The sequence below is a fragment of the Apteryx rowi genome, unplaced genomic scaffold (assembly GCF_003343035.1).
Source record: "Apteryx rowi isolate R43461 unplaced genomic scaffold, aptRow1 scaffold_254, whole genome shotgun sequence".
NCBI classification, from domain to species: Eukaryota; Metazoa; Chordata; class Aves; order Apterygiformes; family Apterygidae; genus Apteryx; species Apteryx rowi.
This window is the reverse complement of record NW_020448908.1, coordinates 845,120-872,892: the sequence shown is the minus strand read 5'-3', so window position 1 is coordinate 872,892 and position 27,773 is coordinate 845,120. Positions and strand designations below refer to the sequence as shown.

Sequence of the window (27,773 nt, the reverse complement as noted above, 5' to 3'; positions counted from 1 at the left end):
ACAATTCTTTTGTGACTTCCAGGCTACCAGCGCCAGCTGACCTACAAGAGACAAGATGGTTCATACAGCGCTTTTGGCGAGAGGGATTCCTCCGGGAGTATGTGGTGAGTTGCTATTTAAAACAGAGTTAGAAAATTCAGTGTTTGCTAAATGGGAAAAATACACAATGGGCAGGGAAAGAAGAGTAATTTTCCAGGCTCCATCATGGTATCGTGCACAGTGGAGAATAGAAATAATCCTCAGTGACTATAGGCCTACTGTTTCAATGCTGCTGAGTGTCCAGACTTGGGGGCAGTTGAGATAGTCACTTCCACTAACATGTCCAGGCTTTAGGCACAGAAGCTAGAGTATAGGGCATACTTGGTCTACTGGAATTGCAATAGCAATGTATGGGACACTTAAAGCACTTAATTCCATTAGAGAGTGGAACTTCACCTGCAAGTCTACTGAGAAGCATGCTGTTTCTAGATATGAAAAGACTTGTCCTGCTAGGGTAGGAGAAGTATTTCTCCCAAATGCCTTATATCCCTCATGGATGAAATGGAATGGTATGGATTTATGCCCTGAGAATCTGAAGTGCAGGACCTTTCAGAGTAAAACGGTTTGAGAAGCAGAAATTAAGGAATTGAGAGATCAGCTCATCTCACTAATGTCCTCCTTAAGAAATCACAGCCTTCAAGGTTGCATGTTACATCACATTAGTGTGGTAGTTGACTATGGTGTCTCAGACCTAGTAGATTCTTGTCTTCATTCGTTTGCTTATGCTGTCATTTGGCTTCTCCATCTGCTCTGTATTTTCCTTTAGAATGATTTTCTTCATGAACTCATCTGAGGGAAAGTACCACTTCTATGATGCTGCCTCTTTTTTTAAGACAGTAAACTTTTATCTCAGATCTGGCATCTCCCAGTCCCTAGATGTAAAATATGGTGACACAGAATTACTTAACACTTGAAAAATCCCCTGCCAGGCAGCATGCCTCCTACCCTCCCATTCCTCGGGGGCTTGTAAAATGAATGACTCAGTCTCCCAAAGCTGGCCAGAGTTCACACTTGTTGCATGTCAGAGGTTTAGAATTCCAAAAACACTTCTGTTGCTTTCTTAAGTCCTAATTCTGTATAAAGTCTAATACAGCCTCAGACTTTAGCAGTGGGTCTGGATTTCTTTTTTTTATATGTATTATATGAGAGTAACGAAATCTGAAAACTTACTTCTCTCTCTTCTTGGCGTATACCTCCATATTTATAAGCATATTGGCTCTTAATTTAAAACCTTTAAGTTGGGCGGCAGCTGGCCACCTGTAAAAGGGAATTGAATTTCAGAATGTGTCGTAACTAAGGCAGCTATCTCTTTTGGTTATGAATTTCAGTTTAATTTACTGCCCCTTAATTCTGCTCTTATCCAGAAGATTGATTCAGTGACTTTATGTACCATTCAGTATTTGAAAAGTATTTAGTCCTTCCCCAAGGAGATTTTTAAAATTTGTGCTTTCTAAAAGTGTTTTTTTCCCTTGACTGATATGTTATCCTGAAATTGTTTTCTCAATAGAGCTGATAAATTTGTATTTTTAGGCTAACAGCTTTTGTCCTCAAGTCCTTTGCGCAGTCTCGTGGGTTTATTTTCATTGACCCAAAAGAACTAACAGCTGCAAAAGACTGGATCATCCAGCATCAGAAAGAAGATGGTTCTTTTCCAGCTATGGGCAGGATACTAAATAAGGACATTCAGGTAAAAACTATACAGACTTAAAACTGCAACTGATGCATTTTTAAAGATTTTAGTGAAGTAGGAAGTGATGTAGTTTCCTTAAAGCCAATATGAATATTGTGTTTGAAAGGCTGGGATAATATAGGAAAGAGACTAACCAGGAGAATTTCAGTAAAACAGTGTATCAGAGCATATCTGTGCTGTCCCATGAGACTAGAGAGCAAGAAGTCAAGTCTTTCAAAGCACTTCAGTCATGCTCAGAGTACGGAGATGTGTGCATTGAGTATGTTCTCAGGCCATTACCAGGGAAGGAAGCTACAATGAGGGACTGGGTTTCTAAATTTCATACCCCTTGTGTGCAAAGGAAAAGAAGCACTGTGGTGCCACAGCTTCTACTATGGTTGCAACGTATTCCTTGCTTTGCTTTTAGAGTCTTTTTATCCAGTGCCCTGTTCTCCAGTTTTCGTCTAGTGGTTTTATGTTTGTTGCCCTCCAGGGTGGAATCCATGGTAAGATCTCCCTGACAGCTTATGTGGTTGCAGCTCTTTTGGAAACGGGCATAACTTCTGAGGTAACAGAAACCTTGTTAAAATAGCTCTTGCACTCTACAAGTTCGAAAAATTCTCCTTTTTCTTTTTTCTTTAAATTTGATTTTACTACTGTTCACTTTCAGAGGTGCTGTGCTCAGTAGAATGGTAGCACCTGGGTCACTGTGGCTGTTTCAAAGCCTTGTGACACTTCCAGAGTAAGGAATCTGTTCTGAAGTTGTTCAAGGTGATTCCTCCGTCCTCCAACTGTCAGCTCAAAGTTTATACTGCAGGAGCAAAACATTTCCCTACAATTCCTGCCTGTCCCCCGCCCAGACTGCAAATAACATTGTTTCTGTCTTGTAATTTCAAGGTGTAATTGCAGCCTATGCAGATAAAGGTTGCTTGCCTAGATATACTCAACATAATTTTAACTAGCTAGCTTAGCACTGATAGTTTGACCGGGACAGCATAGGCTTCAACCACGTGAATACTTAGAGGGATTCAGAAAACTTTTGCAGTCTTGCCTTTGCTACAGTGGCCAAACTGCTACTGCTATTAGATTACAGTGTTTTTGGAGAGCTGTACTCCTGTGATGTGCTGGACTAGAGACTCTGGACAAAAATGTTGGCCTTTTCTGTAATGAGAGAGAATAGGAACACTCAGGAAAAATTAGCTACATGGGAGTGTGTAATTGCACTGCGTAATTTTTGAAGTAGATAAAAGAAAGATCTTTTCCAGTACAACTGGCTTTTTAGAGGTTCCTTTCTAAAACCCGGGGTAAAGACAATGTTACTTTCCTCTGCATTTTTGCCCAGTTGCAAATTCAGTAGAATGAAGAATCTCAGATAACATCATAGTTGAACATTCCCACTCAGCATGGTTAGGAAAATCTCCGCTTGGAGATGCATTGACTTGTCCATGAATACAGTTCTCCATTTGTTCAACAGCCAGGGAAAAGAGCGGTGATAGGTGAGTAGGTCTGCACAGGCAGAACTGGGAGAAGAAAACAGGAGGTGTACTGGGTTGTACAGCAGGGCCTGGTGATTTGTATTCAGAAAAAAAGTACAGCCCATTCAGGCAAAACCCAGTAAGTTTATGGGGACTTTGAAACAACCAGTGCAAACAGCAGTATCTACTCAGAAACCCTTTGATAAGCTTAGCACTTTTGATGGCCTCTCTGCAGAGCTCATAGAGTGAGACTGGGCTGCCACTGCATGCAGACCCCCCCCCCCCAGTTCTTGTGGGAGTAGAGGACATTCAACCCTATTAAAAACCAGTTCCTCAAGTGATAGCAGAGGAACTTGCTGCCTCCCTGTCAGCAGTGTCCCCCTCTCGGAATGATGTGATGCTCTCTCTGGGCTGCTGTGAGTCAAGACAAACCTAGAGTTTTTATTTGCTGGAAGTGCAGTTTATGTGGATCTAATGGTTTTCCTAGAGGAGATTTGCAAGTGTAACTAATGATCTTAGCTAGGAAATGAGGAAGGGGAAGGTTAGTGCCACAGGGAAATCAAAGGAAACCAAATTACATCAAGTCCAATTAAATTGTTTCTATAAATTATCAGAGCCACGTTCCTGCATGGTGAGGTCATCGAGGGAGTTAATAAAACATGTTTGCTGGCTGCAGGGACCCCTGGGAACCTTGGCCTTTATTATCCTCTGGCGTCTGCTAGACGCTCCAGAGTGTCAGGAACACAATCAAACATGCAGAGCTYACTTCTGCTCCGTTCATCTGCTGCCTTGCAGGGGCATGAAACTTCTTCAGCTTTAGGGGGACGAAATGTGTCTCAACATTAGTCTAAGTGATTTCTGCTATGCTACTGGTTCCTGTTTTTAAATTCTTGATGCATGCTTTTTCTTAGGGAAAGGGAAGAGTGGGTTTTGTTCTGCACAGAGCAAAATTCTTTCCTAGTTTTCTTAATGGACACAAAATCATGAGAAGTATAGTGATTCTAACTCTTGAGGTACAGAGGCTAGTAATATGTCTGGGCTCTTTCCCCTAAATATAGGAAGAAAGAACAGCTGTTGCCAAAGCAAAACACTTCTTAGAGTCCAACTTATATTCGGCAGAGGATCCCTACACTACCGCCTTGATTGCATATGCCCTGACACTGCTGCACAGTCCCTCCGCCRCTGTGACACTGCGGAAGATGAACAGCATGGCTATTACGCAAGGTACTGTGCACCTGGRGCCAATCTGGCAAGTCCCTAAACTGGCCACCCTCTTATAGGAACAAGCAAATAGCCCTTGCAGCTTGAGCGATGTGTTTGAGTTACTGGAGAGGATAGCACCTGTGAGATGAGGACTTCCTCATAACAGAATCCAACCTTGTAGGGCAGCAGTTTTCCTGATTCTCAGGAGAGAAGGCTGAGTACCTTAGTTTTACGGATGCAGCTCATGCTGAAGAAATGTGAGTGCACCAGAGGCTTTGCAGTGACTTTCCTGTCAGTATGACAGAGTCTGCTTAGTAACACAGGTCAGATACCCTGACAGTGTCTTTTAATCCAAAATCCAGGAACTACGTCACTTGTCACATCTTTGTAATCGTGCATGGAGTCTGCATCCCCTGCCCAGAGGATACCAGTCTAAATGGAGAGAGAGTGCAGCTCAGGGCATGACTCTCTTCTTAGAGTTAATACAGTAGTGAAATTTGATTCTCCCCATACACAGAGGCTGAGCCACAGGCCTGCGGTAGTATCATACATATCCCATTGTCCTGTTGTTCCAGATGGCTTTACACACTGGAGCTTGACGGGAACTCTGGTTACTGATGAAGATACCTTCATGGGATTTAACGATGGTCTCTCTCAATCAGGTACCGGTATTGCAAAGACAGAGATAAAGGAATGGGCTGCAACAGCAGGCCAGTGACTGCATGCATTCTAGTGCGCGTTGTTTATATAATACACCTTAAAGTTTCTCTCACTTTTTTCAACTTGCTAGCATTTTGGGAGGGATACAAGATTTTGGTCCACAAAGGAAGTTTATTTTACCACAGCATTTCAAAAATGGTAGGCAGTCAGGGTGGGGTACAGATGAAGGGCCACCAGAAATGAGAGCTGATAGGAGACAGGTAAGTTGATGTTGAAAGAGCTGGTAAATCCAAATGAGAGACAGAGCTAGGTGTGGTCCAGGCAGGACTGGCTTGTTAGCTCCAGCTATCTAACCATTTCTCACTCCAGTTTTGTAAAGACACTGAATGATATAGAGGAGTGTGAGCCATATGGGATTCCATTAGAGAAGAATCATTTGAAATGGAAAACTGAGGAAGTTAGATGTGCTTAATTTTACAGTAACAGCTGTTTGGCCTTGGATTTCCAAGTGGACCTAGGAATTATGTATCCAGCTTCTGTTGAGAGTCACTAGTAGTTCAACACTGTTTGCCTAGACTTTACATGTCAGAGCCATAATAATAATAAATAGTACTATAATTTTAAAGTCACTTAAAACCGTTGTGCCTTCTAGTCAGATATAAGTGCACACATGTTCAGGAAGGAGCTAATTGGATTTTGTATGAAAATCTCTAGGACAGGAATACAGTATTGGCAGCAGAGAGTAGAATTGGAGTGGGAAAGAAATTACATATGGGATAAAGTCAAGCAGAAAGAAGGCTGTCTGTTATGTGAAGATAAAAATTTGTGTTGGAAGCGGAAATAATTTTGAAAGATGATGCATCTTGGGTGCACACAATTTTTAACTTCATTTTTATCTTCCTGTGTTTACTTCTACAGATTCTAACTTTTTTTTTCAGTTAATGAATATTCAAAGTAGTATAGTTGGTAGTCTGATTTCACCCTCCCCTTCCCCCCCACTTTTTTCCCCCCCGTCTTTCAGTTGTTTCTGCAGAAGTGGAAATGACATCTTATGCTCTTCTGACATACACACTCCTAGGAGATGTGGCCTCTGCACTCCCAGTGGTTAAATGGCTTTCACAGCAGAGAAACGCACTTGGAGGATTCTCATCTACTCAGGTGGGCCACCTCCAAAAAAGGTAGCTTCAGTGCATATATAGTGCCTGTAGAAATCAATTGACTGGTTAATGTAGAGTCTACATTAGACTCTATCTAATGTCTGGAGTCTAGAAGCTGCGTCCTGGGAAGAGGAAAAACTTTTCAGTGTTCTTTACTACTTCCTGCTGGGATTGATAGTTTGAAGGGAACCTAGAATCTGCCCTTACAGAGATGCCTTTGGAAGGGGTGATGGCAGAAGGGGAAAAAAAAAGAGMTTTCTTTTGCTATATGAGTTAATAAGGACTTTTCTGCTACCAGAAGCTGATAACTGTACAGCACAGTACTTGTTAGTAAGTTTACTCCTGTGTTCTTTGCTATTCTGATCCCTCCCTCTTCTCATCCCTAGGACACATGCGTAGCCCTGCAGGCTCTGGCTGAATATGCTATCCTTTCTTATGTTGGAGGAGTCAACCTTACCATTTCCTTGGCTTCTACTAATCTAGACTACCAGGAGACATTTGAGCTTAACAAGATGAATAAAAAAGTCCTCCAGACTGCAGTGGTAGGTGGCTTTGTGTTAATGTAGCCAAATTCCCAGTGATCTGTCTGAGCTGGGTTCTAAATGGTAACTCAGGTAAGTTCAGTAATGGCAAAAGCATGGGTTAGACACTGAGACCTTGGGACCTTTTGGGGACTCTCGGCTATGTTCTGATGCAGAAGAGGCAGCAAACACTCAAAGTTGAGGGCATTTTTCATCATAATCAATGCCCAATATTTGTTTTGCCCTGTTGCGAGCTTCTACCATTGTTAAATGCAGGTGCTGAAAAGAAGGTGCCATATTGACTTCACTTGTACAATCTTGTTTATAGCTGGAAAGATCTTTCACACACAATAAAGCTAAAATTGGTGTTCATTTCCATTCTGAATGTCATGTCTTTTCTGTGTCTTAACTGTGAATTCTCCCCAGATCCCCAGTATTCCGACGGGGCTGTTTGTGAGTGCCAAAGGTGAAGGCTGCTGTCTCATGCAGGTAAAGTTGCCGTGGGGCTGGAGAAAGTGTGTGAGCAGGTGATCTCCGAACTGACACAGTCTGTTTGCTGTTTTCTAATCCCAGCTTGCTATGAGGAAGGAGTTGCACTTTGAATTTCTCTCAAAGTAATTATCATATAATGAGGTGTTGCTTTAATCCGTAGAAGTAGATGTGGTTGTACCAGGGTGAATTTGATCTGGTACAACTTCATCTGTATATAACTATCCTGTAAAGCCTTTATTAGCTTTGTGCCTGCCCTTACCTCTCTCTGAAGAGATTTGGTGTCCGTGCTGGTCTGTGAGGAACACTTGCAGACACTACAGAAGATTGGGCACCAAAGAACAGCTCTAATCTGTTTTGGTTTATTTTTCCCTTTTCTGCTGCAGATCGATGTCACTTACAATGTGCCTGATCCTATTGCCAAACCAGCTTTTCAGCTCCTGGTTAACCTGAAGGAACCAAAGTCAGAGCAGCATCTTCAAGCTCCAAATCTCCTGCGGTCTGTCTCTCCAGATGAAAATCGCTCTGAAGCCTTGCACAGAGAGAGGACACTGGTGGATGATGATGACCCAGCTTCGGATCAGGACCATCAGGAATACAAAGTCATACTGGAGACATGCACAAGGTACATGCATCCCATCCCACCTGTTTCTCAGAGAACTGTGTTCAGTTTTGGATACCAAAACCTAATGAAAGATGCTGGTTGCAATGGTATCAATTTGGAATCTAGCTTTATGATAATGGTACAATATGTGTGGATATTTGTTAACAAGTTCTCTAAAGCCGATTGCTTATCTGCTTATAAAGAAATGTACAAAATAATTTTTAAAGATGCCTGGCATGATACTAAAGATGCACAAGTTTCATTCCTAGCTCTCAAAGTACTTTGCAAAAACATCACCAGTTTTTTCCCCATTTTACAGATTGGGAAACTGAAGGTATTAAGAGAAAATAGCTTGTCTGTAGACAGACAGAAATCAGCAAGAATAGATTCTGCCTGTATTCAGTCCACTTACATATCTTCTGCTTAAACATGGCAGTACTGCTGTAGATATCAGGAGCTGATGATCTCGTTACAAATGCTTTGATTTTTAAGGAAGTTATTGAAAAGTTGGCTTGAGAGAAGGAAACCCGCAACTAGAGTAAATAAGGAGGGCTTACAGCCATTCTGCTTTTCTGTGATGAGCATAACAGGTGCTGGGGCTACAGCATCACTTAACTCAAACAACAGAAGTCAAGTGAACAGCTCAGATGTAATTCATGGAGACAGAAAATTTTTGCTCCCCTATCTGTTTCTGTCTCCTTCCTTCCTGAGGAGGCAAAACCATACAGCGAATACAGTCCTGAAAACAGCTGCAGTGGCTCCAGGCAAAGATGAAATCTTGTTATCTCTGTCAACACACTTGTCCCTTGCTCACGTGGCCATATTGCTGGCAGCTGCATTGTCTCTGAGTGCCACCAGCCTGTGAAATCCATTTTTCAGGCTAGCTGAATTCCTCCCTCCAGCAACAACAGCCAGTGACAAAGCAGCTCAAAACTTACGGCTCCTCAAACACATCATCCAAAAGTTTGCTAGGGTCTGTCTAGCTGTACACAGCACAACAGCACTTCCTCAGCTGCCTCTCTCCCTGCCCCAGCACTGCAGGCTGTATTGGGGAGGCAGGCTTATGAAGTCTTGTCAGGCCCTTGAAGATGCCTCTAACTAAGGAGGCTGCCCTGCATCAACACAACCTTTCTGTTGTTATTTCTGAAACTTCTGCCATGGGAATTGCTGGAGCAAAGACAGAAATTCGAGAGTAAGCCCAGTCCAAGAAGACTGATTGCTTGGAAGGGAAGCAAAAGCAAATGAAATCTTCCCTTGCCTCTGCTTCTTCCTGTAACGATGCTCTTTAACTCCTTTGACATCTTATTCAGGCAGTTTGAATAGAAGGGTGCATCTAAGGATCGCAAAGGAAACACTGAGCAAGGGGTGTTGTTCATAATGTAATTATTGTTTTAGAGAGTTGTCATGCTCAGGGGAGTCCTTGGGGCATTTTCCTTTAAAGAGGAGTAAGAAAGAATACAGTATGGGGGAGAGAGGGCTGTGATACAACAGATAATGGAAAAATGCAGGCAAAGTGCGATGCATGGAGTTAGCTCAGGACCAGCGAGGCTTATTGGCTCTGGGATAGTGTTAGCCCTGAACTAGCTTGCACGGAGCCGACTGGATCTATCCACAGTGCATTCCCTGCCATTGTGGGCTTCTGAGCTGGGGTGCAGCATTAGATCCAGGCTGGCTCTGTGCAGTGCTTCAGCAAACAAACCTGCCCTGGCTGCGGAGGTTTCCTTACAGAGATCTCCAAGTTGTCCTGTAGGATCCGGTCCAGGTCTGACAAGCTTGGAAGCTGTGTGCCATGTTTTCTCAATGCTGTGCCTGAACTAATAAGCCCTCCTGGGCCCAAGCTCATCGTCTTTGTATCTGTGGTGCAGCTAATTAGCAAACAGGTAAGCTGCCAAGGAAGGATAGTTGAGAGCTGACTATATGTGAGAAGAGAGAACCTTGTTCGGGAATTAGGAGGAGCTTCCTTGTTGCAATGTCATCTCTTCTGCCATGCTGCAAGAAATTGAAATCTTTTGCAATGGCCCAAATAAGCTTTCTTTCCACCACCACCCCGTATTTTTCTGTCCACACTTCAGCAGTAACAACTCTGGATTTCATTGGTTTTTTTGGAGTCTTCATTGATGCTATAGAGGATGATATGGACAGTGAATTCTTTAACTAGTAACTAGAGAGTGAGGTTGCTCACTCATTAGCAAAGACACTTCTCCGTGTCAGTTAGATGCTGGAGGGAAATGGATATTTACAACACACAAGTCTTTATTGACTCTACCTGGTATTGGCAAGGCACCTTTCCTCTTACACTGCAACCCATTTACAGCCTTCATTTAGGAAAGAACAGAAATATATCCTCCTCAAAGGGGCTCTTCGCCTTTATTAAGGTACACTTTCTTAGCGATGAATCCAAAAATGAGGCAAGCAACCCCATAGGACACTGCATATTTTCTTCTGCTTTTCTGCCTCTGGTTGCCTGGATGTCTCCTAGATCTCTCTCCTCTGCGAGCTGTGCTTAGTTTTTGTTGAATAAAAGCAGAAGAGAGGAACCAAATAGATTACGGCTTTCAACAAATTCTTTAAAGAAGACTAGATCCTTTGTATTATTTTTTTTCTCTGAAACTTCTGTTTCAGTTGTGCTCCATCCTGAGTTGTCTCATGTACCATCTGTTATCTTGGGTTGTAAGTTTATTCTCATCCTTTCTCTCTCTTTTTGTTCTCATTGGAAGATGGCTGCACTCTGGATCCTCTAACATGGCAGTCTTGGAAGTGCCCTTGTTCTCAGGGTTTCGTGCAGATATTGAGAGCCTAGAGCAGGTAAGATGTTGCAATGAGAGTGCAAGGCATGATCTTCAGCTGGGACCTGGCTCTCTAATTGGCAAGGATTCCCTTTGGGAAGCAGTAGGAAGTAAATGCCGTTGTTTGTTAGAGCACTGTCTGAAAAGATGCAATTAAAACTGGGGGGGCTGGAGATTTCACTTGTCAAAAAAATGTTTATTTGAAATGAGTAAACAGATGTTCTGAGTAAGATTAACAAATTTACCTGACATAGCCAAATAAAGGTTTATTACTGAGCACAGCCCATGGTAATTAAATGAGACCCATTTGGAAATGCTGAAGTGAAAATGTGCTCTAACAGGAGCTGTTTATGGCTTCTTAGTAGGCTGTGTTATCTCCAACATCTGGATTCCATTTCTTTGGAGGCTCTGTGTCTTGGAATTTTTTGCCCCCCCCCCCCCCCCCTTTCTGGGAGAACATCATGTTTATTGCAAGCCAAACTGAGGTGGACAGAATGTGCCTCTTACCCAGGCAGCCCTCTAGGGGAGATGTACAGTAATCTTTAGCTTTGCTTTAGATTTTGTCGAAGCATTACAGGGTATTCACTTTTTTGTTTGTTTAATGCTGCTACAGTTCTTAATGATGGTGCAACTGAAGAAGTGTAAAAAGGAACTAAATTCGATCCTTGAGAACTGATAAAGAGCTAAATAGGATTTTGTTTCCAAAAGACCTCTTCCTTTAATAACCTTATCTTCACTGTGCAAGAAAAAAAGGGAATTTAAAGTAGAATCATAGTGTAGAACAGGCAGTTTAATTTGACATTGCAGTTCAGAGAAAAAGTGCGCGTTGCTTTGACTTCTCAAGGATTTTACTTGATTTGGCTAATTTATGTTTTAAACATAATTGCATTTTCTTGGTGAAAATGAGACCAATATGAGCCCCTCTTCAGGGGCTTACAATCCATGTCAAAATCTGCTGTCAGATAGTTCTCATAGGGCTCTCAGTGAAGCCCGAGAAACTTGCACATCAGTCTCTGAGAATAAAATTAGTATTCAGTATTAGGGAGATGTGTTTGATTACTTTTGTACAGAGATGTGTGTTGGTCAGATATGAAATTATTCCTATAAAGGGAAATATCAAAGTTATTTTAAATCTGTTTGCAATATATATATCTAGAATTCTTTGATTATTTCAAATGCATGTGTGTAAAATATAGCAATTTTTATTTGCCTGTTGATTTTTGAGTCTGTTATTCTCTCTCATATGCAACAAACTGTGCCACAGACAGAATATGGCTATTCAGATCAGGCAAGACTTGCTGGTAGGAGGTCTCCAATATCTCTGTAGTAAGAGAAAGAAGGAAATTAGATGAGGGTCTTGTCATGGTTCTGGTTTGTATTTTATCTCCTTCTGCTGAAGTGCCAGAGTGACAGTTGTTTGTACTGCTTTAGAGTAAGTTCTTTTTCACAGTAATTTATGCAAGTAATAGCAGGGAAAAAAAGGATGGAAACCTGGCTTAGGACCAGAGATCTCAAAATGGGACAGGCGCAGAAGGACAGGTTATCTTTATGGTGTTAAACCCATGAAATGCATTATCAGGAGAGGAAAAGGAGGAGTAAGGTTAGGGAAAGAGTTGAAGCAAAGAGTGTAAAGGGGTTTTGATTACATAACAGAAAAATTGTTAGGTTAAGTAACTATTCCCTGTGCTCCTTATTTTTCCTAAAATGAGCTAACAAAAAATTAGAGAAATAAACTCCTGTTGTCCAGCCTGTTCTGCGTGAATAGCCCCTTTACTGGTTTCAGCAGGGCACAGAGTAAGAGTTTCTAGGCTGGGAGTCTGAGAAGGCCTCTGATGCTGATGTTTCTAAAGGGACTGCACAGATGCTCTGTCATTTCAGTTCTTAAACTTTCTATTTTTTTTTCTTTTTGCCAAGGCAGCTGTGCTGTGGTATGAGACTTGTTTACATGGTTGGGCCAGCCAGGTATCCCGGAAAAGGACTTGTAAAGCAAACAGGCTTATTTTGTATTAAGTTATTACTACAAGACAGCCACGTGCAACAATCTGCTCCTGCGCAGTGTCTGATGCTTTGCACTAACACTGCAGACAACTGTGATGTACAATTAACATCAGGATATACACTGCACAAGGAAACTCTAATTCTGGTTCTGCAATGAACTAACTGTGTAATCTTTTCAAATCGCTTCTGTTTGCGGTACCTCTGTTCTCCTTCCTGTGTGTTGCAGAAGCCTTGGGCTCTGTGACCAGCCTGCCTTTGATGTTTGGTTTCCCATGGCGGCTTCAGAGGTTCTTGTATCATGTTCGACACCATCTCGCAGGGCCTGAGCACTGCTGGTTTCCTGACCGGGTGCTGGTCAGCACTCTTGAGTCAGAACGAAACAGCAAACATTGAAACTAAAGCAGAGAAACAGGGAAACTTACCCACACTGCTTTATAAGATAAATGCATCAATGTCTGGGGAGCATCGTATGCCAGCTTCATGCCCCTCCTGTGTTCTGTCACATCCCCTGGCCTGGCCCGGGTGGAAGCACTCGGCAAGTAAAGCAAGCCGCCCTGCTACTGCAGGAGAGGGGTTATTTTCTCGCAGCTGAATGAGCTCTCCAGCACGTTAGGCACAAACAGGCTTTCTCTAGCATTGAGCAGATGAGTCTGTTGTGCTTTTCCCTTGTGGCGCCTTCCCACCTCTCTGAATCTCATCTTCCTGCCTCTATGGATAGAGAGGCAATGAAGAGTCCCAGTGCAGCCTGAGCTGGGGAGGAGAGGACAAATCTCATTAGGGCACAGATTAACAGGTGCTTTGGTTTCCTTTCTCCCATATGGGAGAAGGAGGGAAGGAGCTGGTCTTCCTCCTTTCTTACTTGGGAGGCTGAGCTCCTGCAGCATACAGCTGAGGCAGAGTTAAGTCCTTGCAAATCCCAGGAGGATGTCGCGTACTTCATACATTGCATACTTAAATGCGAGTCAGATACCAAAGAGCTGGTTCAAAAACGACCAGTCTGAAAGTTCTTTGGACAAAAGACTCTGTAGTTAGTGCCTTGATTTGAAGAAAAGAGTCAGTGCTGAGCAGGCCATTTCCATAGCCACAACTGAATTATTTCCTTTGGGCAGTAGAAGATTTTGCTAAATTGGGAAGGATATTGCATCTTCAAGGGGGAATGTTCCCCTTGAAGAGCTGAATTCCATCTTTCCTTTTGCAGACATCCTTTCCATTTCTAAAAATGAAAGGTAGGGACAAAGCTCAAACGTACAGGTAGACAGTGAAGACGCAGATATAACCCCTGTAATTTATTCATGGCTACCAAATGTGTATACAAATCAAGCTCTCAAAAAGGAAGTTCTTCCACTGAAGGCAGGGCGCCAGTTTTGTCTTGTATTTTGGACACCTTGCTCTGCAGAGGCAAGCCCTGTCATTCCTGGGGTTTTTTTGTTTTTTGTTACACTAGCCTTTTCCCTCCCCTCCTGGTGAGGAGCGGCAGGGCTGTAAATCAGGTTTCCTTGTTTGTTGTTTGCCCTCACAAGGGAGCAGTGTGCACGGAGCGGACCCGCGTGCAGCTCAGGGCGGCGATGGTTAATGAACAGTCCCTTGCACAGGGATGGCAGCCCCCGGCTGCGCAGCCACAAATCCTGCTAATAATGCTGGGTGCCGACAAGGTCGGGAGGTCACCGCGGGCTGGTGTATATCAAGCTTCACCAGAAAAATGCAACTTTAGCTGAGCCGAGCATTTCCCGGTGGCGCCAGCCTCTCCAAGCCCTCATAAAAGGACTGTCTGCAGCCATCTACTGCTGAGTAATAACAGCCACCACCAGGCCCCTAAAATTATAAGGACAAATTAAATTGGCCCTTTCCATATTGTGTGGGACTTAAACACATGTTCCTTTGCTTGTTACAGTAAYAGCAGGAAGCTATGTGCAGGGTTTTACAACTAGAAGCACTGTGCTGAAGAAATTCACAGCTGAAAACGTTGGTAACAGGTTTGGGCAAATTGCAGTACAAATGCTCTTTGCTTCACATCATTCTTCCTAATATAATAATAATGCTTTGTGCTCCTTTCTGCAGAGCTCTCATTCTAGGATTCCAAAACAATTTAGGAACAGTAAAAAAAAAACCCAATGAGCTAAGTAAATACTAYACCTATATCACAGATGGGATGGGCTGACAGAGTAAAGTAATAGAGCAGTTTGGAGAACAGAATTAAAGTATCAGCTTTAATTCACTGGTCTTCACTTCACTCCCAAAACTGGGATTAAAATACAAGAGTCCTTTTCCGCAGACCATCATCCTCCCCRGTTTCTGGATTAAATATTTGTCACATAATGTACATTTTGAATGGAATGTATCAAAATGTTGACGGATCCACTGATGAAGCATGCATACTGTGTGACAGTCATTGTATCATCAAGATGTTAGTTTTCCCTCAAATAGTAAAAATGTAATAGCAATTTTAATGGAAATTTTAAAATAAAGTTTTATAGAATTTCATTAGATAATAGCATTTATATTTCGGGGGGGCCATTCGTTAGCATTCTGTGCCAGAGAGATAGTTACAGGTTCTTTGAAAGGTGCAGTAATCCCATAAACCAGTGCTCTTGCACTTTTCTCTGACGCCCGTGATCGTGATGTACGCACAGAGCTGCAGTCAGCATGGGGCGACAAGGCAGAGCGTTCTTGCGAATGGCTGGGGTCGATTAGGGGCAGTGGCACCCTGAATGCGGGAAGTACCCCTAGATCTTGTTCTGATACTCCTTAGCTGTGTGGATTGTCCCAGTAATTAAAGAACACAAGCAGAGGGAGTTTGTGGGCCTGGCTGGTGCAACGCAGGCTACAGGTCTCTGGGCCTCGGAGGGGGGGGAGATGGGTAGCAGAGGCCTGGCCTGACCCCGTTCTTCAGGAGGGAGGATGCCTAGGGCTGCTCATTTCAACTGGCTGCTCATTTCAAATGTAAGGATTAATTTTCCTGGCAGAAGAATGTTTTGGATTTTTTGGCTGGTGGGAGAAGGGAGCCATTAATACCTGGTGTGATTCAGCAGCATGATTCCCTGGCAGTCTGAAGGAGTGTGAATAAGAGACTTGATAAAGTGTTTTGGGGTCTCTGAGGTTTTGCTTGAGCCTTGGTACTGAAAACAATCTGGGAGTTCTTCAATTAAATTATGGATGACATGTCAGGCATAGACCAAGGGAGGTAAATGCACCTTCTCCCCAGGGACCAGGAAGAGCACTCGGCATTGTGCACCTTGCAAACATTCCTCATAAGATCACAGGAAAGAACACAGACTTTTTTTTTTCCCCCTCAGTTGTCTGAGAGCAACTTCAACCCTCTTTGCATTTCCCCTCTCTCTTCCTGAAGCATCATTTTCCAACAGAAGAAATCTCAGCCTTCTAGCATCTAATCATACATTTTGGGGAAGTCTGAAATCTTTCCTCTTCTGTGATTTCAAAATGTTTTCTATAAAATGAGATGAAACTAAACCTGTTCATTTCTTCCCAGTTATTGATGAACAAGCAAATTGGATTAAAAAGATATGAAGTTGATGGAAGAAAAGTCCTTTTTTATTTTGATGAGGTAATGAATTTGTTTCTTTTTTTATGATTATGTTACTTTTCAATGAAAGGCAAATGACCARTGGATCAGGCATAGATACTGTGTATTGCTGTTGATGGTCCCTTGCAGATGAGGATCATGATGCAGCTTTAACTGCAGTTGCCTGAGCCTCTTTTGAGGTAGGTAGGTGTTGTGTTTTTGGTTGGAAACCAAGCCATCAGGGAGGCAGGTGATTAGCTTCAGCTTATATAGAATCTCTGGGAGGATGACACTTGGTTTTTGCCTCAAAATAATCTGACCTTCCAATACAGTTAGCCTTGTTAGAAGGTTGGGGTAAAAATGCTATCTAATTCAGATCTTACAGCACATACCTGAGAGAGGGAGATGACCATGGCAGGAGAGATCTCATCATCAGTAAATAGTTAGCTAATTGCATTTGCAAGCAGTTTGACAAGAGCAGTGATAGCCAAGCCAGGGAACACAGCTTGAGTTTCAGATTTAACTTTCTGACATTGTTGTATGTCAAGTACRTGCTTTAAAGGTCAGCAAAATATCCACTGGGCTTTTATTCCATCATCTTTTCCTCTRTACCTAGTACTGGAGGGTGTCCTCAGTCTCACAAAGTGCCTAGCACAGTGTGTTACATTAGGGGCACATGCTGCATGTTATTTGTCTCTCTCTTCATTTAAATTGTGGTTTCTGTTGCAATGAGTCCTTTACATCACTTTATACAGATTCCTAGCCAGTGTATGACCTGTGTGAAGTTTCAAGCTTTCAGAGAGTATATAGTTGGGAAAACAGCTCCTGTTCCCATCAAAGTGTATGATTACTACGAGCCAGGTATGTGCTGCTTTCCTTTCATTTTCACCAGCATTAGAGCTCTAGCCATGAGGCTCAGTTGTGATTTCTCATTCTTGCTGACCTGCAGCTTTTGAAGCAACTCGTTTCTACAATGTGAGTGAAAACAGTCCCTTGGCTCGAGAGCTCTGTGATGGGCCGACATGCAATGAGGTGGAAAGCTCAGCTAGCCAATGGGTTGGTAAGTTGCACCAAAGCCTAGCAGATATTTTGGAAAATGGAACCCAAAGAAATACTGTCCAGGAGTTCAGAACTCAAAATGATGTTTAGAAAAGTGTTCTATTCCAGTATCCCTGTTAGTAGAAGGTTTACAAATGTCTGTGTGATAGCAGCATTAAACTTAGGACAGCCAAACAGACCAATGTAGTCTGGCCTTCTATCACCAAAGTGATTATTATTATTATTAGATGCTTCAGAGGCAAGATATAATGTATAATTCTGAAAGAACCTGCACAAAGTGAGATGTGATAATAAACATAAATGTAAAAATGCTTTTAGTGCAATTTGGTTATCYTTCTCTAAAATATCTTGTAGTAGAGAGTTCCACAATTAACTGTAGGAAGGTGAAACTCTTTCACATGTCAGYGACAGGAATAACTTTCCCCAGAAACTGTCGTTTCCTTTCTATCCCGTATGTTTTACAAACCTGTGGGAGAGTTGCATTGTCCTATACCTGGAATCTGCTGCAATCCAGTTCTTTCAGAAAGACAGCTTTAATCTCATAGCTTTTTACTTCAATAAGTTTGTAATTTCCTATGAGAAGCCTTAGGGAATTCAACATGAAAGTGCATGTCAGAGAAATAGAAGAAAACTGTCACCTGCTTTTCTCCTTCCCCACACCGTGCAAAAATATTGCTTTGGATGTTTTTGCTTTCTTTTCAGGCTTTGTTCACTCTGGACCATGCAATAACATTTTTGGCTGCTTGGAAGATGAGTATTTTGAGCAGTGCATGTGTTCACGAGACTGTGGCTATGATGGGGAGCCTGTATGTGGATCAGATGGACTGATTTATCAGAACCATTGCCAGATGGAAGTAGCATCGTGCAGGAATAATACAAGGATAGAACAGATCCCCATGTCTCAATGTTCTGCCTGTAGGTTTCCTTTGGTTCCCTTTTCTGTTACAATCTAGTTGCAGAACTCTACAAATCCTCATCTAAGCAAGTCATCTGTGTGGTAGGGAAAAGACAAGAATTAAAAACCTTCTATTAGTGTTTTGCTACTCATACTATGGGAGCCTTATTTTTAAGAGCAGCTGCCATCTTGCTTTGCTCRGAACACTAGATTTTATGAGTATGCATTTTACCAATCAGAATGAACTTCAGAGGAGATTAGTGATACTGTTTATCTGAACTGAAGTAATAATCCTAAATAAAAATGATGTCCATGAAATGTAATATTTTGGGGGGACTCTGCATGTGCTTCCAAGATGTGCAGTGTGGCAGCTCAGTGAACTGTACTACCTCCAGAAATGCAAATGTTTTCTAGAGTTTCATTAACAAATTTTATGATCACTGCATTTATTTTTCTTCACAGCCAAGAATTTGCCAGAAGAAAGGGAGACACACTTCCTCACAGTTGAGCAACCCAGTGTTCAACAAACTCCAGCAGGTAATATCATATCTTTGCATTTAYCCAAGGTCTTTTTTCTTTAAGAAGATTAGAGCTTATCATCCTGTCATTCTACAAAAATATATATGGCTCTTAAGCACATTTAAATAAAGATGCTGAAATTATTTCTTCACGTTTTAGAAAAGACAAAATATATTCAGAAATTAGATAAAATGAAGATGTCGAGGAAACTTAGGATTGTAAGTCTTCAACACCAATCTAGCTCTTCTAGTCCTTTTCAGAAAATCTTGCACAATACCCRCTGCCTTCAGCGCACATGCAAGATTTAGGCAAATGTTCATAGGAATAGGCAAGTGACCCTCCTATTTTCTCAGCCTTGGTGTGTTTGAACAATATAGACTCTGTGATCTTTTCTTCAATATTAAGCTGCAAAGATCCTGTTTGAAACCAGGCGGATGTAATCTGTCCCAACAAACAACTGAATAGGACAACAGACCAACCCAATGCAAGAACTCAGAGTCCAGGTGGATTGACTTTACCTTTAGCAGTTCTGTGCAAAATTTGAGCTGGCAGTCCTGATCCTCTCGGAGCTGCTGTTTGGAATAAAGGGCCTTAGTGAGCAAAAATGTTAAGGTCAGTAGATGGAGCAGTCAGGAATTTGGCTGCTCATTTTATTTGGTGCTTACATTCATACTTTTTTTTTTTTCCAAGACTCATGTYGAACTTGCTCATGGCTCACAATAAATCTCACCAAGAAGCAGTGGAGGGTCAATAGAATAGTTTGTTTCATGCTGTTTCTAGTAAATAAACTGGACTAGATTTTTCCTGGCTGCTTTCCACTCATTAATTCTCCCCTGGCCTCTAACTCTCCCAACAAATTGGTAAAACAAGTTAATTCTTCAAGAGAAGTCTCTGCCTTCCCATGTCCTCCTTGCACCAGGATTCAGGCTAGCATGTATCTAAACTGCAAGTCACCCTTATGTTCTTTGCCCTTCCTCTGCTCTACAGAAGTTGATGGGCAGTTTTTTTATTAAGGTGTAAAAGCATGGTGAGTATTCCGTTACGATCATTTCTATCGGTCATCCAATCTCAGTGTGTTTTAATGCCTTTCCTGTTTTTCCTCCCTTTGTTTTTGGACTTAGTGTGACTATATCTCAGACTGTTAGAGTAACTGAAATGAATGCTTGTCTTTTATTCTGGGCAAATGCAGTGTACCCAACATGGAAATTCTGTTTGTAATCTGAAGTTTTTAAAGCAGTGGTCCCAAACTGCTCTGTAAACACTGCTGGTATGCAAGGCCATAGTAAGCAGGCTATCAATAAGCCCAGTGGGCTATCAGGAAGCCAAATAATAACAATAGAGCAACAATAATATAAAAAATTTAAATAAATATGTAAAAATTTATTAAATAAAGTAAGAGCAATAAAAGATCAGTAGTCTATCAATTAGAGGAAAAGTGGCAACTTGTTTTGTTGTGTGGCATTTTTATACAGGTCTATACATTTTTTTTAATCTCCATTAATATCCACCTGTGTGCCATAAGGATATGTTTGTTAAAGCAAAAGCATTTAGGGCTGGCTGTGTGGTAGGATCTATGAGTGTTAAATTAGAGAACCTCCTGGAAGACAGATGCTCTTCTGAACTGAGCTGTCTGAGCAGCCATGGCAGAGTGAGCATTCAAAAGTAAAACAGGCTAAATCCTGCATCAGGAAAAGCGCCCAGCATGTGATTTTCATTAATCCTCTGGGCTCCCCTTGGGTCAGCCACACGGTACATGAATCAAAGTTTAACAAATGAATGAATCCCTCCTTATACACAGGTCTCATTTGGACTCACTGGTTTGTTAGCATTGAAGCATGTGATTGGTTTAAGTTGACTCAGGTGCTCTGGGTTTCTAGTGAAAGTTCAGATGAGCCGTGTCTAAATCTGTGATTTCCTAAAAGGATTCAAAACTCCAGGAGCCAAATCAAGTTTAGGGCAGGTTGTTGAAACTGCCTCAGTGTGTTAATCTCCAGGAAATACCATTTTCTTGCAGAACCTCGTGGTGTTTATATTGTCTGCAATCCTTCTGTATTTGCTGTATGACTTGTGCAGGCTCAGCTGGGGCTGGTTGATGCTTTCATCGTTAGCTCTTGTCTGTGTTACCCCAGCAAAGGAAACAATGAGAGACAGCTTCCTTCCAGCAGACAGTGGGGAACTTCGTAATGCATTTGGGCTCACTCTGGCAAGCACTGACTTGCAGTATAGTTCCATGTACTCTAGTGAGTTAGGTAGAATAGACAATAGCTCATGAGTTATGCTCTTCAAGGTAAGCAAGTGTATATAGATGGTCCTGAAAAATCAGGATGCAGGGCTTCTTGCAGCACCTTGCTGTAGTCAAAGCATTTTACACTGCTGTTAAAAAGTCCGCAGCAGATGTTGCAGCAAGTGAGGTAGAATGGCTTGGGTTTGATCGTAAAACTGTTTGCAACCTTTTGTGCACAAATAGGTAGGTCCTCTTTGCATCTTTAGAAATATTCTGTTGATTTAGAGGGAAGTGTGCGGGGTGATAGGACTCAGCTGAGATGAATGCTGAGGAGGGGCATTCGTGTCTGAATCCCCTTTCTCATTTCTTCTTTCTCACAAGTGAACTACTGAGACACAGAGGTATGGAACAAGTTTTTTGAGCAGTGGGGACCCAGCTTTGCCCCTAAGCATTTTGAGGCTCTGCTAATATGCTTTCTTAGGTCATTCTAGCCCTGTTTGTTTGGACTGAAAGCTCTTTGGGCAGGATTTTGGTTGACAACCAGACTATTAGTATCTTGAGTGCCTTTTTGTCTGTGGCTTTCCTAAGATCTTTGTCACACTAGAGTGCAAAATATACTGGGTGGGTTTCAGAGCCTCGGAGATCCTCAGCAGCTCTGATACCATCTCTGGTGAAGTGGTGCTTTGATTGCTTCCATAGTTCATAATGTTGTTCTGGAATTGCCTATGTTTTCTCTACCCAAAGTTGTAAAGGTATTGCTGATGGCAGTGGTAGACAATATATTGATATCACAGTAATACTGCAGTTCTAAATGTATTTGATGGAAAAGCAATAAAAAACTACCGTGCAGCAGTGGTATCAGTGCTGCTGCTCTTGAACTCTGTATTGCTCTGAGCAGTCAGGCCACCCAGCTTCATGCTGTCTGACGCTAGCCTTCTCCCCGCAGCTGGAGCCATGTTATTTGTACAGTTCTGCTCTAGCAGTTAGAAGGGCCAGGAGCTGGAAGCAAATTCTTGGTGGTATTATGATACTTTCATATGGTGTCATTATTATTAAAAAAATAAAAAATAAATAAAAATGCTGTCACCCATCACTAGCTCCTAACTGGAACATCAAAGTGAACTTTGCCTTCAGGTGGAGTCATCCCATAACACCCCCTGGCAGGGACATTCTTCACAGGAGCATTGCTTTTTTAGGACAGATTGGACTGGCTATGGGCCATTTTTCCTTTCACCCCATCAGTATTCAGCAAACATTGGCTTAGGCACAAACATTTGGAGATGGGGGAGTGGTTTGTGTGCAACAGGAAATGTCGGTCTTTCGTCTTTGCTTTGCCTCCAATGCTGCATTCCTAGGAAGAGTGAGGTCTGTGATGTTAATTCCGTCCCTGGTGGACAGCAATCATCCATTCATAGGACGACCTCATGATCTGGCAGGTTCTTAYGTGGAGAAGGCCAAGGTGAAGTGAACGTTGAGACTGACTCTCCTTTCAGGCAAGTGTTCCCTTGCATAGGACTGAGCCTGTTGCTGGGAAGATGTGGGAGGCAGCAGGGAAGAGCCTTCAGAAACTTTATTTCTAGAGAACAAACATTTTCAAAGGCTTTGAAGAGTGTTCTCATTAAATAGGGCAAACTTTTATGGTGGGACTTTTCCTCCCTGCAGCAACTATATTTAAGTGATCACTTTGGTTTGGATTAGAGCAGTAGCTTTAGAAAGCAAATAGGGATGATGGGCAGCTGGCTCAAGGAACAGCTTAGAAAACAGGGAGCTATTAATATTCCTAGAAGATTTATCTTTATCTTTATCTTTATCTYTTATCTTGTCTTATCCTCTGGATAGTGAGGAATCACCCGCAATAGAGAGTCACAATCTTTTTTTTTAGTGGGAAATGCACTGACTGACTTGTCAGTGTCTTACTACAGAGTGGAGCAAGTGCAATGAGGGTAAATATCTATTTTTACCTATGATGTGTTTGTTCCTTTCTTAAATGATGGAAGTTCCTTAGTGGTATGTGACTGTGCTGAAGAAGGCATAGCCACTGCTGGTTAAGGCTGAGGGAGAAGGCAAGGCTTTTGATGTAGGTGTCTGGCCTGTCAGACTGAAATTTGCATTCTGATTGGGCTGAAAAGAAATCTGTCTCCATACACCGATCTTTSTGACATGCACTAACACACTCTGCCTTCTAGCTTTGTAACTGATTTTTATAAAACAATGCTTAAAACTCCAGTTTCTTTGCGTGTGGTCTCAAAATGTTTCATTAGGACTGCATCTGCTCTCTGCCTAGACGTAGCAACATTGACAATAGACAAAAAGAAGGGAAATGGGTTTGTCTAAAATCACACGGAGAATCAGAAGAAGGGCTGGTTAGTGAAACAGTCCTTGATTCCCTGTCTCTGAGACGCATCAAAGACACGTTACACATCTTTATATGGTTTGGTCCCTCCTTAACTGAGGTATCCAACTTAGGACCTAGTAGTCAAATGAGAGGGGTGTATTTTCAGAGTGCAGTTTAACTCATCTGTTATATCTGGTGTTCCCAAAGACACCCCTTGCCCTTATTTAACTATATAAAGATCTCAGGGTGAATTGATTCCCAACTTACACACCTCAGCTAATGCCTAAAATTAGGTGCTTTAAAGTCCTTTCTGAGACTTCTCAAATTACATGACCCCTTTTTTCTACAATTCCTTTTACTTTTTTCCAGTGCTCAGATGTCAAAGGGAAACTGAAAATTCTGATTTACAGGAGCTTTTCTGCTTGCACGTGAATCTAGGCATGCATGGACTAGTTTGTTGACATGCATTGCCTGCTTTACCACTGTGGCGCACTCATTTGGCCCAAGTACATTTGCCTCCCTGATTAACATTCCTTCCTTCTTGTGTCATTCCCCTTCTCTCAGTGATGCAATATGTGCTGCTGAAGTGTAGTTTTTTTGGCTRAAACACAACCTGAGACTGTGGTTTCCTTTCCAGCAGAGGAAGGCCCTCCACTACAGTCAGATCTGTCATATTACTCCTACGAATATGACCCAGACCCCTATGCCTCTGAAGCTGACATCTTTGAGGTTGTGGCAGAACTGACAACAGCAAGCACATTAAAAGAAGCGGACAAGATTCAGGAAGTAGTGACCACAGTAGAATGGTGAGCCAGAGAGCGGGGAATCATAAATCTGGTTTGAGAGTCAAAATATAGTGTATTAACTCATGTGTTGGATCAGATGTATTCAAATCCTTAGAAGGGGCATTCTGACAACTGACTTGCTAGCCTCCTTAGCAGGAACAAGATCTTGCTGGGACAGCACACAGGTCTTCATGGCCTGGATGTCTCTATCCCTAGCAGAATGAAAAAGTGACCCTTTAAGCTTTTCTCTGCCCAGCCCCAGTGATGCTTCACAAAGATATGTAATGGAAAAGTGACTTTTTTTCATTATGTTCTCTTTTCAACAGAAATATATAATTTAAATAAAAAGAAGAGGCTCAGAATGAACTCCTGTATGAGTTTGTTCCTACAGACGACCTGCTGCAGAACAGAAACCAAATGATGACTACTTCCTGATGCCCTCAGAACTGTAGGCTTTGCTGCCCCATGGGATGGATCTGGAGCTCTAAGGGGGACACTCAGCATTATTTTTCTGTCAGTTTTCCTGCCTTTTGTGCATCGTCTTAGGAGTACTTCCAAGGATGGGAGACCAATATGCTGTCCTCCTCTAGGTGAGAAAAATAGGGGCTGGAATTCAAACCTATAGGCCACTTCAAAGGGTTTTCTCTATTACCAAGATTCCACAAATGCCATTTCCTAGCTCCATTTAGAAGCTAAGTCCAGGCCCTGTGCTTAGCTGAACTGCTGTTTGAGGAAAGATGGCTGAGGAGTTTTCTCTCAAATAATTATAATAATAAAAATCAGTGTTTTGCTAATTACAACATAGCAAGAGGCTAATCATCTTCCCCAGCCCACAAGTCCACTGCACCCACAGCACTGTCTCACGAGAGAGAAACTTTCCTCATGCCTCCGTGTTCATCAGAGTTGTTCGGAGGTCCATTTCACAAGAGAACTGAAATCTACTGTCAGACTGACAGGGCTGGAAAGCTTGAYGGTCCACAGTGTGGCTGCAGGCTTCAGCCGGGGAGATTGCAAGCCATATCAGTGACGAGGGTCAGGTAGGTGAGCCCCCTTCAAGTTGCACTATGTGCTGAAAAGTGCTGCATGCAGCCTTCTCAGCTCTGCAACCCCCTTTCCTCCTTGTAACCCTGGCATGAAAATAAAACTGACCCAAGGCAGAGTCTTTTTAAATGCTTGCCTGATTTCACCAATCACTTTTCTTCTGCTCCCACCAGGACCCCATACAATGGTTGTTCTGGATATGGTTAACCATGCGCAGTCCATATGGCCCTGGGTCTGCTGGCCAGTGCAAACCACTCTGTCACAGAGGCTGGACTCCCTTAGACTGACCTGCCCCAAGCAATGTGGTGAAACAAGAAACAAAAGCTTTGTGTCTCCAAAATTTTGGGAGCCAACATTTTTTGGTTTCCCTTCTTGCCTGGAGCAGCACTGTTCTCTTTGGAGGAGTTGCATGCAATTGCCTGTTGCAAAATAGTGTTAATATTTTATCTTCCCGCTTCCATTGTTACCAGGATGCAGAGTGGGGTGGAAACTTCTTTTGAGAGTGTTTATTGGTGAATAGAAACAGGAAAAAGCCCAACTCCATTCATTTTTAGGGCTTGTTTACACAGGAACCTTGACAAAATTATATCCCAGTATAGACATTCCATTCCAGAATAAAAGCAATTTTATTCCAGAAAAATGTCCTCATGGGGACAAAACAGGAGGTATCCCAGAAGCTGGGATATGTAGTTTCCAGTCTTTTTTGTCTGGGGCCAGATATTTGCAGAATGTAGCTGACATGATGAAGGTCTGGGTCTTGAAGTTCCCAGAAATTCAGAACTGTGCTTTTGGCAAGTTTCCAAGCCTTCTTTCACGGCTGCTCTGAGCTCTCCTCGCAGAATCTTGACGTGGCTGCTGCCCATATGTACCCACTGCTGCTCAGCAGAGGCTTTTGCCACGTCTCTTCAGTGTGCACGAACAGACCATGTCCTCACTGTGTCCCCACAGCACAGCGGAAGCACTGGCGGCTGCATTCCTCTCTGGCAGGTAAATAAATGCCTTTAAACTAAATTCCATCTCCATGTAAGCAACTGGCCTGGCAGATGCTGGCTATTGTGTACACACACAGGCCTGAGTCAATATTTATCCCCAGGGTGAATAACAGATCTAGTGTGAGCTGCAACAAGAGGTTTGTTTTTTCTCCCCCCACTAAATATCAAAGTTGCACAATACAAACCCTGCTATTTGYTGGTTCAAACCTCCGTTGTTTAGTGCTTTGAGTCTGGGAGAATGAGACGTTTAGTCACCCTGGTAATGTCTGTGCGACTAGCTTCCCACAGAAGATGGKCTCTATACTCTGGGTTCTCCAGCCTCCTGTCCTTGGTCCCTTTCTGGCTTTAGTTTCCTTGTCTCATCCACTGAATGTTTTTAGATATTTGAAGTCATTTGATATTGCTTGGTCCTGTCAGATCCTTGGGCAGTCAGACAGCATCACTATTGGGAACAAGGAAATGAAGGTAGGGAGCTTCAGACAAGTACTAATCTCGACTTCCTTCATTTCCCTCGGGCTCTGTTACATGTAATGTACTAGTTCAAAATGCAAACATCTTCCGCATTGCTGCCAGCTGAATAATTTCTTCTGGTGGTACCAGCCCATCAATCATGGCCTTGTTCTTCAGGGTCACTGTGTGTCTGTGCGCTAACCTGTTTGGGGCGGGGGAGTCTTGCCTCTGTTTTATCACTAGAGGAACTGGCAGAGAGACTTGGATTCTCCAGAAGGCTGAGGCAAAGCAGGCTTAGCATCCTTAAATGAAGGCGGTTAGAGCAGGACACTGCGTGTGAGATAAGGTGCCAGAGTTTCTATATGCTAGAGCCTGACATCACCTTGGGTGCTTCTTCACAGCTGTGGCACTTTCAGGGCCCATTTGCTCTTCTGCCAAAGGATAAGTCTTGCCCTGTTCCTAGGTACCTGTTGGCAGCCTCTGCCTCCCCCTAATTCTGCCGTGCCAGACCAACTACTTTCTGCAGTTAAAAAGCGGTTGTCTTATTTAAAGAGCTGCATAAAGAAAACTGGCTACAGAGCTGTGGCTGCCTTTTCTCCCCATCACAGGAGTAATGGAGCAGACAGGCTTTTGGCACATGGAGAACACCTTAGAAAAGTCTCTGTCCTCCAGAGCCTGTCCACCCCAGCTGATGGTCCCACTCTGCGCAGCTTTGTCTTGCCCTGATTTGTTTTCCCTGTTTCTTGCCATCATCATTAACTCTTTATCTAGGAAAAAAAAAAAAACAATACTCATTTTTCCTCCATTCTTTAAAGTCCTGGATGTACTACAGAAAACTCTTTAGGACTAGGTCCATGAGAATCGCTGGACACAGCGCTGTCTTATCAGATTTGATGTTATTCATAGGCTTAAGCTTYAGAGCCAGAACTGCGCCAATCAGAGTCACATACCTGTCTCTGAGAGCACAAGGACATCTCAGCACTGAAAACTCAGGCTCTAACTTTGTGAAGATCAGCCCATCATAGTTTGGAGAGAAGGGATTTTTTTTTTTTTTTTTTCACCAAGGAGCAGACCAATTTGGTGGTGGAAAGCCAGCAAGAACGACCAAGCTGCTGCTCCTTTGGGTTTTGAATTGCTTCTGGCTTGGACATGCTTGCCTTTCTCTATCAGAGAGATGCTTCTCCTTTCCTTTCTCTGATGGTCCCTCATTGCAAAAGGGGAAAAGTGCCAGTGAGTTTGTAAGACACAGAGATTCCTACTTACATCAAGTTACATTACTGASTAGCTGCAGCAGTGCTAGTTATCAGTGATTTTTGCTTGCAATCCTTTTGATGAAATTAATATTTATATTT

General features: G+C 42.6%; 1 protein-coding gene across 1 annotated transcript in view; it reads left to right on the top strand.

Moving 5' to 3' along the window:
- CPAMD8 (C3 and PZP like, alpha-2-macroglobulin domain containing 8) overlaps positions 1–27,696 on the top strand; it is a 57,061-nt gene extending 29,365 nt beyond the window's left edge. The window contains exons 27-43 of the mRNA XM_026067109.1: positions 23–104; positions 1,570–1,726; positions 2,202–2,276; positions 4,242–4,407; positions 4,962–5,048; positions 6,068–6,204; positions 6,590–6,745; positions 7,151–7,213; positions 7,600–7,838; positions 10,535–10,622; positions 16,089–16,163; positions 16,877–16,982; positions 17,071–17,181; positions 17,883–18,095; positions 18,538–18,612; positions 23,791–23,959; positions 24,265–27,696. Of these exons, the coding sequence (XP_025922894.1) occupies positions 23–104; positions 1,570–1,726; positions 2,202–2,276; positions 4,242–4,407; positions 4,962–5,048; positions 6,068–6,204; positions 6,590–6,745; positions 7,151–7,213; positions 7,600–7,838; positions 10,535–10,622; positions 16,089–16,163; positions 16,877–16,982; positions 17,071–17,181; positions 17,883–18,095; positions 18,538–18,612; positions 23,791–23,959; position 24,265 (2,000 nt within the window). The 3' untranslated portion in view covers positions 24,266–27,696. The remainder of the gene's footprint in view (positions 1–22; positions 105–1,569; positions 1,727–2,201; positions 2,277–4,241; positions 4,408–4,961; positions 5,049–6,067; positions 6,205–6,589; positions 6,746–7,150; positions 7,214–7,599; positions 7,839–10,534; positions 10,623–16,088; positions 16,164–16,876; positions 16,983–17,070; positions 17,182–17,882; positions 18,096–18,537; positions 18,613–23,790; positions 23,960–24,264) is intronic.
- The last annotated feature ends 77 nt before the right edge of the window (positions 27,697–27,773 follow it).